General features: G+C 55.8%; 1 protein-coding gene across 13 annotated transcripts in view; it reads left to right on the plus strand.

The window, feature by feature from the left end:
* NRXN2 (neurexin 2) overlaps positions 1–12377 on the plus strand; it is a 119094-nt gene that overhangs the window by 73637 nt on the left and 33080 nt on the right. For all 13 annotated transcript variants that reach the window (XM_064287853.1, XM_064287847.1, XM_064287849.1 and 10 more), the window contains one exon: positions 7195–7376. In XM_064287853.1, the coding sequence (XP_064143923.1) occupies positions 7195–7376 (182 nt within the window). The remainder of the gene's footprint in view (positions 1–7194; positions 7377–12377) is intronic.

Raw genomic sequence — 12377 nt, forward strand, 5'->3', positions numbered from 1 at the left:
TCCATCTCACCTCTGTCCCTCCAGCAACCTCCCCTTCTTCTTCCCATTACTGTTTTTTCATCACCTCTCAGTCAGCTCACTCCACTTGTCCATCATTCTCCCATCCTCTTTCCCTTCATTTCCTGTTCCTCCATCCATACCTCCCCATCTCTGCCCTACCTCCACCTCTGATCTCCAGCATCTCTCACCCTCTGTAACTCTATCACTTCTAATTTATGCTCCTTCACTATATCCCCTTCCCAGTCCCCCATCACCTCCCATGTTGGTCTGTCATCAGCTCCCAGTTGGTCCCCCATCACCTCCCATTTTGGTCCCCATCACCTCCCATTTTGTCCCCCATCACCTCCCATTTTGGTCTCCCATCAACTCCTATATCAGTCCCCCATAACCTCCCATGTCGGTTTCTCCTCATCTCCTACGTTGGTCCCTCCTCACTACCTATGTCAGTTCCTCCCCTCCTCACCACCTATGTTATTCCCCCCTCACCTACCATGTCAGTTCCCCATCACCTCACCTCCTGTTTCGGTCTCCTATCACCTCCTATGTTGGTCTCCCATCCCCTCTCATATTGGTCCCCCATCGCCTCCCGTGTCAGTCCTCTATCACTTTCCACACTTTCTTACCTCAGTTCCTCCTAACCTTTCATTTTAAAACCTACTTCTCCAACCCTCTCAAATGCTATCACTTTGCATTTTGGACCCTATATCGCTTCTCATTTCTGCCCTTCACCACCTCCCATCTCACTCCTCTCATCTCTTCCTATCTTAGACTTATTTTTGACCCATAAGAGTCTCTGTACCATCTCTTCCATCTCTGTACCTGTCACCTCCTGTGTCTGTCCTCCATACTCTCTGTGTCCCCATCTCTTCCCGTCACGTGCTCCCATCTTTTCCCATCACTACCTCCATTATCTCCCATGTCTGTCCCTCTTCATGTTTTATTTTATTCCTAAGCCAGCCTCCATCACTTCCCATCTCAGAGCTCCTATCATCTCCTACCCTAGAGACCCCATCACCTCTCATTTTAGTCCACTCATCCTTTCCTTTTTCTGTACCTTCTCGTCACCTCCCATCTCTGCACCTTGCCATTGCCTCTCTTATAGTACTCCTATCACCTTCATTTCTGTACCTTCATCACCTCCCATCTCTATCTCTCTCACCTCTCATATAGTACTCCTCATCACCTGCCATCTCTGTACCTCCATGCCATCCCATCTGTGTACCTCCACCCCATTCCATCCCATCCCATCTGTGTACTCTCATTACATCCTATATCTGTCTTCCCATCACTCCTATCTCCATGTCCTCCATCCTCACCTCCCATCTCTCTACCTCCATCCTCCCATCTCCCATCGTCACCCATCACTGTACCTTCATCAATTCTCACTCTGTCCCCTTGTTACTTCCCATCTGTGTACTTCCTATCCCTAAACCCTCATCACTTCCCGTTTTGTCCATCCATCACTTCTCGTTTGTCTACCGCATTGTGTTCCTCTATCATTCTCCATCCCTGTGTCCTCATCATTTCCGATCTCTGCCTTTCCTTGACTCCCATTTCTGCACTCATCATCTCTGCCTTCCCACCATTGTTCCACATCTGCCCATCTGCCCATCCTTGCTTCCCAGTCTTTGTTCTTGCACATCACCTCCATCTTTCTGCCCCTTTTCTATTCCTCTTCTCTTTTCTCCTACTTCATCTTTATCTCCTTTTTCGTAACTCCTTTTCTTCATCCACTTGCCAGGATGAATTGGCCCTTCAAACCCTCTTCCTCATCCCTTTCATCTCTCTTCCCCAGTATTGTTCCCTCATCGAATCTCTGTCCCACCTGGGGTTCTCTCCAGGCAGGACTCTACAGTTTCTTTCTTTTCTTCCACTTTTTCGCCCTATACCTTGCTTCTGATCTCAACTCGCTTTTCCTCCCCATGAACTTTGTGGTCCTCTTTACCTTCACTCCCCTCTCCATTGTCCCCTTTTGACTCCTTTGAGGCACAGTGTTGCCTCCAAAGGGGCCCACCTAGGACATGGCCTTTCTGGGCAATGAGGAGATGTGTGAAGGGATGAGATAGGAAAGGGGAGTCAGGCATAGTGGGGGAGAGGCATGTGGGGTGGGGAGGAGAAGAGGTGAAAGAGGAAGGGGAAGGAGAGAGGAGCTAGCCCAGGGAAGACAGCAGGCTGGAAGGAAGACCTGGGAGCTGGAGCCAGAGGAAGGTTCGCTGAAGGAGCTGGATGAAAAGAGCTGGGGAAAGGAAAAGAAAATGGAGGAGAGAATATGGGGGCAGGCAGGAACCTATGGAAGGAATTTTGGCATTGGGATTGCCTCAGAGATGGCCAGCCCCCTGCTGTGCAGAGGAGAAAAACAGTGCAAGAGAGGGCCAATGACTGCCCAGTGCCACATGGAAATAGAGCTGGGGCTGGAGGATACTGCAGGACAGTGACAGAGGTGGTGTGGGACATGGGGCAGAGGAGCATGTGAAGGGTGAGGGAGGTGAGAGGAAGGAAAGGAGTCAAAGGAAAAATAGAAGAATAAGGAGGAGGCCATCCGTCCTGGCTGGACCCCACCTTTGCTCACCTTAGCCATGGGAGGAGCTAAAAGAACAAGCTCCTTTGGGATCCCATGCTTGGCTGGAAGACCAGGCCAGCTTGAGAGGCCTTTCTAGCCAGGCTTCCTCTCTGTCCCAGTGTCTCCCTAGCATGCCCCATGTAAGGGCACCTCTCTTCTTTCTGCATCTGTTTCTCCACTTCCTTTCTCTTGGGTTCTCCCTGCATTTCTCCTTGCTTTCCTTCCCTCCTTCTCTTCACACTTTTCCCCTTCACCCTTCCATCCCCCAGCCCCTCCTGTCACATGATATTCCCACTAACCTGCCAGACACTATTGACACTCCTTCACCTGATGTTGGTCTAGGGCCTGGGAGGACCAGCACACCTGGGTCCTAAAAATGGGCTAAGGGAGTGACAGCTTCCTGGTCCTTGACCTCAATTCTGGTTTCAGAGTCCTTGAGGACTCTTCGAGCCCCCACCTTCACTTCTGGTACCCTCTGAAGCCAGGACTGGAGGGGTCAGTCTCAGCCCCATTCTGAATCAGTAGCTTCCAGGGGTTCTGAATGTAATACCTCTGCTATTAAAGGCGACTGATATTTATTTTACTTCTGGATATGGGTGTGTTACCTTGGAGTTTTGACTGCATGGTTTATAGCCGAGAACGTTTGGGTTAAGAAGTGGGGGGTTGTTGTTCTGGGATTCTAGATAAAAGAGAGCTGAGCCCAGGGATCTGGACCCACGGAGATCCCCTGTCTGGGTGTGAGAGTCCATCTACAAAGAGCTGGTGTGGGCTGTGGCCACCTTGGACAGAGGCTTTTCTGGATTGTGCGGGACCTTTTATCCTCTCATGATTCTAGATTTACCAAGAGGGTTTGATCATGGTTTCTGACTCTGCAGGGACACAGGGATGAAGAGGGCCTGCGCATGTATTTTTGACCACAGGGGCATCACTGCATGGGTGGTTTTTGTACAGGATGGTTATGTTGTTTGGGTCTGGGTTAGGGTTAGATAGCCATTATTAATTGTTGCTTGGTGTTTTTTCGAGGATGCGGGTATGTCGAACTGTATGGCAGATTCGTCATTATGCAGGGTATTTAAAGAGTCTTTTTTTTCATCTTGTAGGGTGTTTTACTGGATCAGTGTATTTCTGGGTTTAGGAGGCATTGAGAGGACTATGTTGGATGCAGGCAGAAGCTGCTGACTCTGGGGCCTTTGGGTGTTGGGCACCTGGGCCTGTGGCATCTTGTGCCTGGAGAGAGGCTCTCTTGCCTTGGGGAATATGCTTCCTGAACTATTATGCACAGTGTAGCTCACAGGTTTCCACAGGTTTCCTACGGAGGTCAAGACCAATTGGTCTAGACCACCCTCGGGCAGCATCCTGGGACGTAGCTTAGGCCCCCCTCTTGTCCTGGAACCCTTTCCGGAACCTCCCGAGGTTCTAGATGTGGTGCGATGCCCTGGGTCCCATGTCCCCTAGAGGGCCGGCTCGTGCCTTGGCGGGGGAAGTCTGTTGGTCAGGGGGGAGAACAGCTTGCCTGGGTGAGAGGCGGAGGCGCCCCTGGAACGCGGCCGGCGGGGCGGGGCCTGCGGGAGCTCCTCCCCCGCTCCGCCTCCTCCCTCCAGAGCCCTGTGCGCCCTCCGGCTTGAGCGGTGGAGCTGGGGAGACCAACGTCTCCCCAGGGTGATTACTCTCGCCCCAGTCCAATAAACCATTCATCCTTCCCTCTCCTGCCCAAGAAGTGTCTCTCCACCGGTCCCCCCACAGTGGCATAAACGCCCTTAGGCTTTAACAGGCGCGCCCAGCGTAATAAACTGGCTGCAGGAAAAGCAGCTGGGCAATAAATCCCGGGGGAGGCCTGGCCGAACAGGGCCTGCTGGGGGCGCGGGGCTGGGGAGGCCGGCGGGCAGCCCTGCGTCCGTCCACGACCACCGCGGGCTGGGCTGTGTCGCCTCGTCCTGCCCGGCCAGCCGCTGCCCTTGCGCCGGGAGCTCCGTGCCCGCCTGCGAATGCCCGCCTTTGTGTGCCCACCACCATGTTTCTGGCGGGCCTTGGGGCTCCCGTCGGGGGTCTGCCTCGCCCCTCTCGGTCTTTGTGGGAGGCTGTCGTCTCTCGGTGGGGGTGTGGGGTTTCGGGATGTGTCTGGTGGGCTTGGTGCTTGGGACAGCTCGCCCGCCTTGCTCGCTCTGGTCCCTGCCTGCTCCCCAGGTGCTCTCTGGGCGCACATAGGGCCCCCTCCAGGGTGCTGTGGGGCTGGGTCCCTGCGGGAGGGGGGTGAAGAGAAAAGGCCTCCTTTTCCCTGCACCTGGGCGATTTGAGAGGGGAAGGCTCCAGGTGGCCGGGTCTTCCTTCGGCTGGTCTGAGGCCTAGGAAACCTGATGCCAGCCCTATTTGGACCCATGAAGCCCCAGGGAGAAGAGGCCGTAGCCCATGGCCAGGGAGGCCAGGGAAGAGATGTGGGTGGACAGTCAGCAACTCCATTCCCCTGGCCCTCTGCAACCCCCAAATTTGGACGTGCAGCTTGTGAGTGGAAGGGGAAGGGAGGACCCTGGGTATTACGGTTGCCATGGAAACAGCCGATTTTCCAGAGTGCTGCAGTGTCGGGAGTGAAGAGCCTGTTAGGGGCTGAGGTCTGTCCATCTTCTGCCTTCTGTCCTGCCCTTTCCTGGCAGGTGACCCTTACACAGGTGGGGCTGCGGCTCACACCGTGCACCCCTCTCCCACCCAGCTCTCCACCCTTCTCCTGGGGCCCCATTCTGAGGGTTCAGCTCTCACCACTGTGCCTCCCAGGGCCCCAGGTAAAGAGGACATTCAAGACATGAGGGGTACAGCTGGCTTCCCTGCCTGCTGGGGGCTGTGTCTCCAGGGGCAGGCCGTGGGGCAATGTCCGGGTTATTAGGCTTCACCGCCATTCTCTCTGGCTTACCCTGCCCCTGGATTATCAGCCTTCCCTCTCTGGTCCTACCTGGGCAGGTGGCAGACCCTGGCGGTTAATCCTTCCGGGGCCTGACAGATGAGCTTATGGCTCTGCACCCCCAGACCCCTGCTGGCCTCACTACCTCTCTGGGACCCAGGCAACAGCCTTCACTCTCTTCAGCTCTTCACTGGGGTATGAGATGGTAGCTTCCTCCAAGCACTCATGGGTCTGTCTCTCCTTTGGGGTCTAGGAACTCCCTGGGGCAGGGTTCCCTTATCCTTGATTGCCCTCGAACTGGGACAAATCCCTGCGGGGAGACATGCCCAGGTCCTTGAAGAGACCAGGCCCTAGTGTTACCAGCTGGGCCCCCATCATGGTTATCAAGTTTCTGTCTAGAGCCAGGATATTCTGCCCCTCAAGCTCCCAGCCTCCCTACCCCGGGCTTCTAGTCCCACTCCAGAGCTCTCCCATCCCCAAAGCCTTTCTCCCAGCCTGCTCCAGGCTTTTGCCCTCAGGCCCTATCTGCCTCTCTGTTTCTCTCTGGGTAACCCTCCTTGGAACCCCCCTCCCCGCAAGAAGTGCTTTGAGAGGAGTCGTTAGTGGCTAATTATTTAATTAAACATTTTATGAATCTCATTTGCTCCATTTATGTTCTAAAGAATGCAGGATAGTTCTCTTCCCTTTTTTTCCGCTGGAGGCCCCAGAGTCCCAGTCCTCTAGGCCTCCCAGACAAGCCTCCCTTCCTGGAAACTGGGTGACCAGCCCCCCATCCCCACCCCCAAGGAGCTCAGTCAGCCACAGGAGGGAACATGGCGACTAATGGGGTTTATTTTGGAGCTGAGATTGTTAGGGACCTCACACCCGCCCCCGGCAGCCGGATGGCGTGGAGGAGAGGGAGAGGGGGAGAGAGGGTGGGGTGGGGGAGGGCAGGGAGAGGGAGCCTTCGTCTCTGGCTCCCACTCTCCTGCTTTCTCTCACCTACACCCCTCTCTGTCCCTGTCTGTCCATCTGTCTCTCTGCCTCCTTCCTCCTCTGGCTGTCAATCTCCCCCCTCCCCACCACGCCCTTCGTCTGTCTCTTCCTTCCTGGGCAGGGCTCCAGGACACCCCTGCTTGGGGACCCAGCTTTATCTTCTGGTGGAGGCAGCCCCCCCCCAGGGGAAAGCAGGGAGTCCTGGGCAAGTGGACCGGGAGGGTTTCAGGGGCTTGGAAGGGAGTCAGGGTAGGGGACGGTGCTGGAGGGGCCACCGCCTGTGGACTATGAGTCAGAGCTGAACGCAGCCCCTGCGCAGCCTCCCGCCATTGCCTGGGGCTCCTTTTTCCTTGGTGCCTGCTTAGCTCTGGCTCCCGAGAAGCACACACCTTCAATCAATCACCTCTGCTAGCCCTGGGAGCAGTGGAGCTGGTCAGGCTCAGGCCCCCTGGGTCCTTCCTGCCCACAGCACGCTCACCTTCTGGCCTCCTTGCAGCCTCTCTCTGGGCTCTTTCTCTGTCACTCTCTCCATTACCTCGCTGTTTTGCTGTAATTAAAGCTAGAATTCTTGATGAGGCAGCTACATCTGTCTGCGCGTGTGCACAGATTCTGTCGGGTACCCGTTGGCCAACTGCTCCCTCGTGTGGCAGGGCCTGGGGGCTGCAGGGGGTCTCACAGCTGGAGCCCCACACCCCAGACCTGGGGTCCCAGTGCTGACCTGCTGATCTCACCCTCCTGATGCTGGATCTCCCTCTCCTTCTCTCTGCAGCTGGGACCACATACATCTTTGGGAAGGGGGGCGCGCTCATCACCTACACATGGCCCCCCAATGACCGGCCCAGCACGAGGATGGACCGCCTGGCCGTGGGCTTCAGCACCCATCAGCGGAACGCTGTGCTGGTTCGGGTGGACAGCGCCTCTGGCCTGGGAGACTATCTGCAGCTGCACATTGTAAGGACCCCGGGCCCTGGACCCCAACCTTTGAGCCTCACCCTGACCCCGGAATCTGCTCAGTCCACTCACTGCCACGGAGTGCTCACCTCATATCTCTCCCTCAAGCGGAGCCCTCCAAACCTCTGCCCCCTGATTCCGGAGTTTCCGGCTAAGTAGTTCTACTTCTGAGGCCCAGTCTTCCTCCCAGTCACTCATGGAGACCCCAGAGCCCACCCATCTGATTTGAATATACCTGCCCCCTCCCTGAGACCATCTGTCTTCTGACCTTACTGGAACTTAGCCAAAACCAAACCAAAACCAAAACCAAACCAAACACACTGCCATGGAGTCGATTTGGACACATGGTGGCCCTACAGGACTGAGTAGAACTGCCCCACAGGGTTTCCAAGGAGTGCCTGGTGGATTTGAACTGCCGACCTTTTGGTTAGCAGCCAAACTCTTAACTACTAAGCCACCAGGGTTTCCGAAACCAAGCCAAGGGCCTCCCAAATCCCCAACCAAATCTGATGCCTTTGAGTCGTTTCTGACCTATAGCGACCCTATAGGACAGAGTAGAACTGCCCCATAGGGTTTCTAAGGCTGTAATTTTTATGTAAGGAGCCTGCCACATCTTTCTCTCATGGAGTGGCTGGTGGGGTCAAACTGCTGACCTTTCCGTTAGCAGCCGAGCGCTTAACCACTGTGCCACCAGGGCTCCTATATATCTAACAAAACATACACCAGTTCAGCAATTTTTTACATGTATAATTTGGTGACGGATTACCCTCATCGTGTTGTGCAATCACGGCCACTATCCTTTTCTAAATTATTCCCCCACCATTAATAGAAACTCAGCGCCTCTTAAGCAGTGACTCTCCTGTTCCCCTATTCCCGCCCCTGGCAACCACTAACACGTTTTGGTCTCTTATGCATTTTCCCAGGCCATTCTTACGTAGCTTTAGAAAATGTCTCCACGTTAGTGACTGCCTTGGCTGCCACCTGCTCGCTCACCCCAGGGTGCCCAGTGTGTCCTGCACCCCTTCCTGCCCCACCCCCTAGGACCTCCTCTGCCCAAGGACAGCCCACACTTGCTTCTCCATCTTGCCTTCAGGTCCTGCCCCGTCTCTGCTCTTGATCTCTGACGTTTGCCCTTCTGGTAGCCCCCTTACCCTGCCTTCCCTTTAGCTTCTCTGGCCAGCCACTGGGCCTAGCCGCACACTCCCACCCACCTTGGCCTGCCGTCCCTTCCCAGCCCAGCTCCTCACCATGGACCTAGCCTCTGCCTGTGCCGTACCCGGGGCCTCCTGCTATACCCGCTGCTCCTTGCCTCAGTTTTTCATACTGTCTAACTCTGGTCTTCAGGGAGTCCCTGGGTGGCGTAAACAGTTAAGCGCCGTGCTGCTAACCAAAAGGTTGGCCGTCCAAGTCAACCCAGAGGCACCTTGGAAGAAAGGCCTGGTGATCTACTGCCAAAAAATTAGTCATTGAAAACCCTGTGAAGCATAGCTCTACTCTGACAAGTATGGGGTCACGATAGTCAGAACTGACTCAACAGCAACTGGGTTAACTCTAGTCTGCAGGCGGCCCCGTCCCCCCCTCCCCGGTCCTGCCTTACACCCGTCCCCATGACCTCTGGCCTTGGTCAATTTCGTCTCTGGTCTTGGCCTCTCCCCTGCCGCCTCCCTACGGTCTTAACTCCTGGCCTCTGACCTCAGACTCTGTCTCCACAAGTACAGCCCCTCACAGTCGCCTCCTCTCCCTGCTCTCATCCCTCAAGCTGTGTGTTGAGCAGGGTGGCCAGCCTCTGAGTGCTGGGAAGGTCACAGAGGGTGGCGGGGGAGTGCTGGGCTCTAAGAAGGGCAGAATTGGGAGGGGAGAGAGGAAGCCAGGGGGAAGGTTGGTTGGTTTGGGCCTGGCCTCCCTCATCTCATGTCTCCTGAGGAGGACGTGGCTACTGACCCCTCTTTATGAAGCAGCTTTTCGTGTCCCATGTTTGCACACGCCTCCCCGAGGCTGAGAGGGGAAGGAGGTGTGAAGAGAGAGTGGAGGTGGCAGCTGATGGGTGCTGGGCGGGGGAGGCCAGGTGGGATGCGTGTAAGGAAGGGGTGCAGAGTGAAAGGTGTCGGGCGAGACAGTTGCTCAGGCCTCAGGAGATGGTTGGGAGTTCCATGCCTGTGTGTGAGTGCAACAGACAGGGTCTGTAACTGAGAGTGACGGCCTGTGGGTGAGAGACAATGTGGCAGGGGATAGTGTGTATGACAGCGTGGGCCTGGGTATGTGACGAGGACGTGTCAGGAATGATGGGTGTGACTGTCGTCACGGTGTGACCGTGAGAGGGACTGTCTGTCCCATGATCTCTGAGGGTGTACCTCCATTTTCCTAACTCCATGCAGACTGCTATTTGCAGTTGTTTGAACCACTTGACCACGTGGCAGGGTGTGCCTGTGTCTGTCGGAAAGTGAGGGCTGCTTCTCCTCTCTTCCCGGTTGTGTGAGGCTCCACAGGGCTTTGGAGCACATGGCCTGATTTGGAATCCCAACTCTGCCACCCCCTTGCTCTGTCTTTGTGCCAGTTACCGAACTTCTCTGGGCCTTAGTGCCCTCGTCAGTATAGCGGCTTACTAACAGGACAGACTTCATGGGGGTGCTGGGCGGTTTAACGAGATACTATATGCAAAGCCCCTGGGACAGTGCCTTACCTGTATGAAGGCTCAGTAAGTGCTAGCTAATATAACGGTCACCCGTGTTGTCCCCCTGGACTGTGTCTCTGTGTGTTGCGTGTCTGTATCTTTGCCCACAGCTGTGTACTTAGGGGACAGGGCTCCCCCAGTGCTGAGGAGAAAGGGTAGGGGAGCAGGGTGCAGGGGGAGGGGATTTCCTCCTTTTTCCTCCCAACAGTTGCTCACAGGCCTCACCTGGTGCAGGATGTGGAGGAACAGGCCTGGTGCCTGGGTGCTGCAGAGGGTGGGGAGGAGGGGAGGCCTGACCTGGGATGGGGGGAGTTCAGCAAGCGTGGCAGGCCCCAGAGGAGGTGTGTGAGCCATGAGAGAGACCAGCTCTGAGGGGAGCATTGGGCACTAGACAGCTGAAGCCCCTTGGGGGCAGTCCCCAGCCCCCCTCCCCTCGTGCTCCCCCCTCCATGACACATCAGCTCCCACCACGCAGCGTCTTTAGCAGCTCTCAGAGAGTGGGGAGGCGGCAGCAAAATAAGAGAAAAGCAATTTGACGTTTCTAATAAAGCGTCGCTCCACTTTGCCAAATTAATTTTGACTCCCATAATTATTTGCTGTAGGAGCGGCCGCGTTCTCCCCACCACCGCCTAATGAGGTAATTGGGGAATTAGGAATTAATGACTTTAACAGAAGTGACAACTGACTTCACATCGGGAGCAGCTCTGGGGAGTTGCCTCTCCCCCGGAGTGCACGGCACCAAGCCCTGCTGCCTCCTAGGAAACCCAGGTGTCCGCCTCCCAGTCCCTGGCTCACCGGCCCTCTCTGGCCCCAATCCCAGGCTGCATCTGCCCCTGGGCCACCACCACCACCCCTGGGTGGAGCCTGTGGGGAGGAAGGCATCCAAGGGGCTGATGCTATTCTGGGTGATATTATAACTAACAATAGTAACAAGGAAAATTGGCTCTTCCCTCATGCGTGTGGGGAGCAGACATGATCGTCTCTCTGGGGATGCTGTCAGTCTGTGGGTGGTGGATAGGTGGAGCTTGCTAATACTCTTTGTTAGGCAAGCCTGGCCTCAGTTTCCCTGCTTTAATGTATGGGTAGGAGCCTGAGTAGCACAAGAGTTAAATGCTCAGCCGCTAACTGAAAGGTCAGAGGTTCGAACCCACCAGCCGCTCTGAGGGACAAAAGACCTGGTGATCTGCTCCCATAAAGATTACACCCTTGAAAACTCTGTGGGACAGCTCTACTCTGTCACCTGGGGTCACTGTGAGTCGGAATTGACTTAATGGCACACAACAACAATGTATGGGTGGAGGGGAGCTTTCCCAGGTTCTGGACAGCTGGACCCATGGGGGAAAAGGATAGGATGTGGGTGTCCCAGTCAGCCAAAGCTGTGCACCCTGCCCCCTAGCTCTCTGCGCAATCTGTGAGCCACCCCGCCCCCACCCCCAGTATCACCAAGCCTTTCAGCTACACTAGATGCACGTGGTGGCAGCTGAATGGTTCCTCATGCCTAGGCCAGGCTAGGGCAGTCTTTCAGGAAGATCCTGGGGGCTGTTGTGTGTTTCTGTGATGGGCTAGGCCCCTGTGACTGTGTGTGACTGAAGGGGGCTGAGTCAGCCTGTGTATCTGTCATGTGTGGGAGGAGGGGCCTGGGGAGAGGGGGATTGTCCGGGGGACCCAGATGGCTCAGTTCAAGAGTGCTGCTGGTATGTGTGCAGGAATCCAGTGGGCCTCATGTTTCGGGCCCAGTGGCCCTTCCACCAACTTCTGTAGACCCCTTGGTAGAGATGGAGGGAGGCTGGCCTTAGGGGCCTCTCAAATCACCCCCCAGCTCCGAGGGTCAACATTTCCTCAGACTAGTGGGCAAGGAGAAAGAGCACTGGCTGTGGAGTCAGGTGGGGTTCAAATCTGGGGCTCCTCTCTTATGGGCTGTGAGATTTTGGGGGTGTTATTTAACCTCTCTGAGCCTCAGTTTCCTCCTCAATAAAATAGGGATGACATGAGGAGTCCCTGAGATCAGCACCCTCGCAGGGTCTGACCCACCTTAGAGGTTCAGTGGAGCTCCCCCTCTTGCTCCAGCGCCAACGAGGGGGCTCTTCCTGGGATGGTTTCTGGGTGGCCGCTTCTACACAGAAGACTGCTACACGCAGGGTGTCCTTTCCAGTGCCTGGGGCCCAGGCCCAGAGGTCGCTGAGGCTCTTTATTTCCCTTCTCTGTGCCTCAGTCCCTGTCTCTCCTCTACTTGCCCCTCCCCAGCCCCATCCCACACCCCACACACAGCCCCCATGCCTATCTTTCTTTAGTCACTCCAACATTGCTTGCTCCATGCCTGCACCCTCGAA

This window comes from Loxodonta africana, chromosome 7 (assembly GCF_030014295.1).
Source record: "Loxodonta africana isolate mLoxAfr1 chromosome 7, mLoxAfr1.hap2, whole genome shotgun sequence".
In the NCBI taxonomy this organism is placed as follows: domain Eukaryota; kingdom Metazoa; phylum Chordata; class Mammalia; order Proboscidea; family Elephantidae; genus Loxodonta; species Loxodonta africana.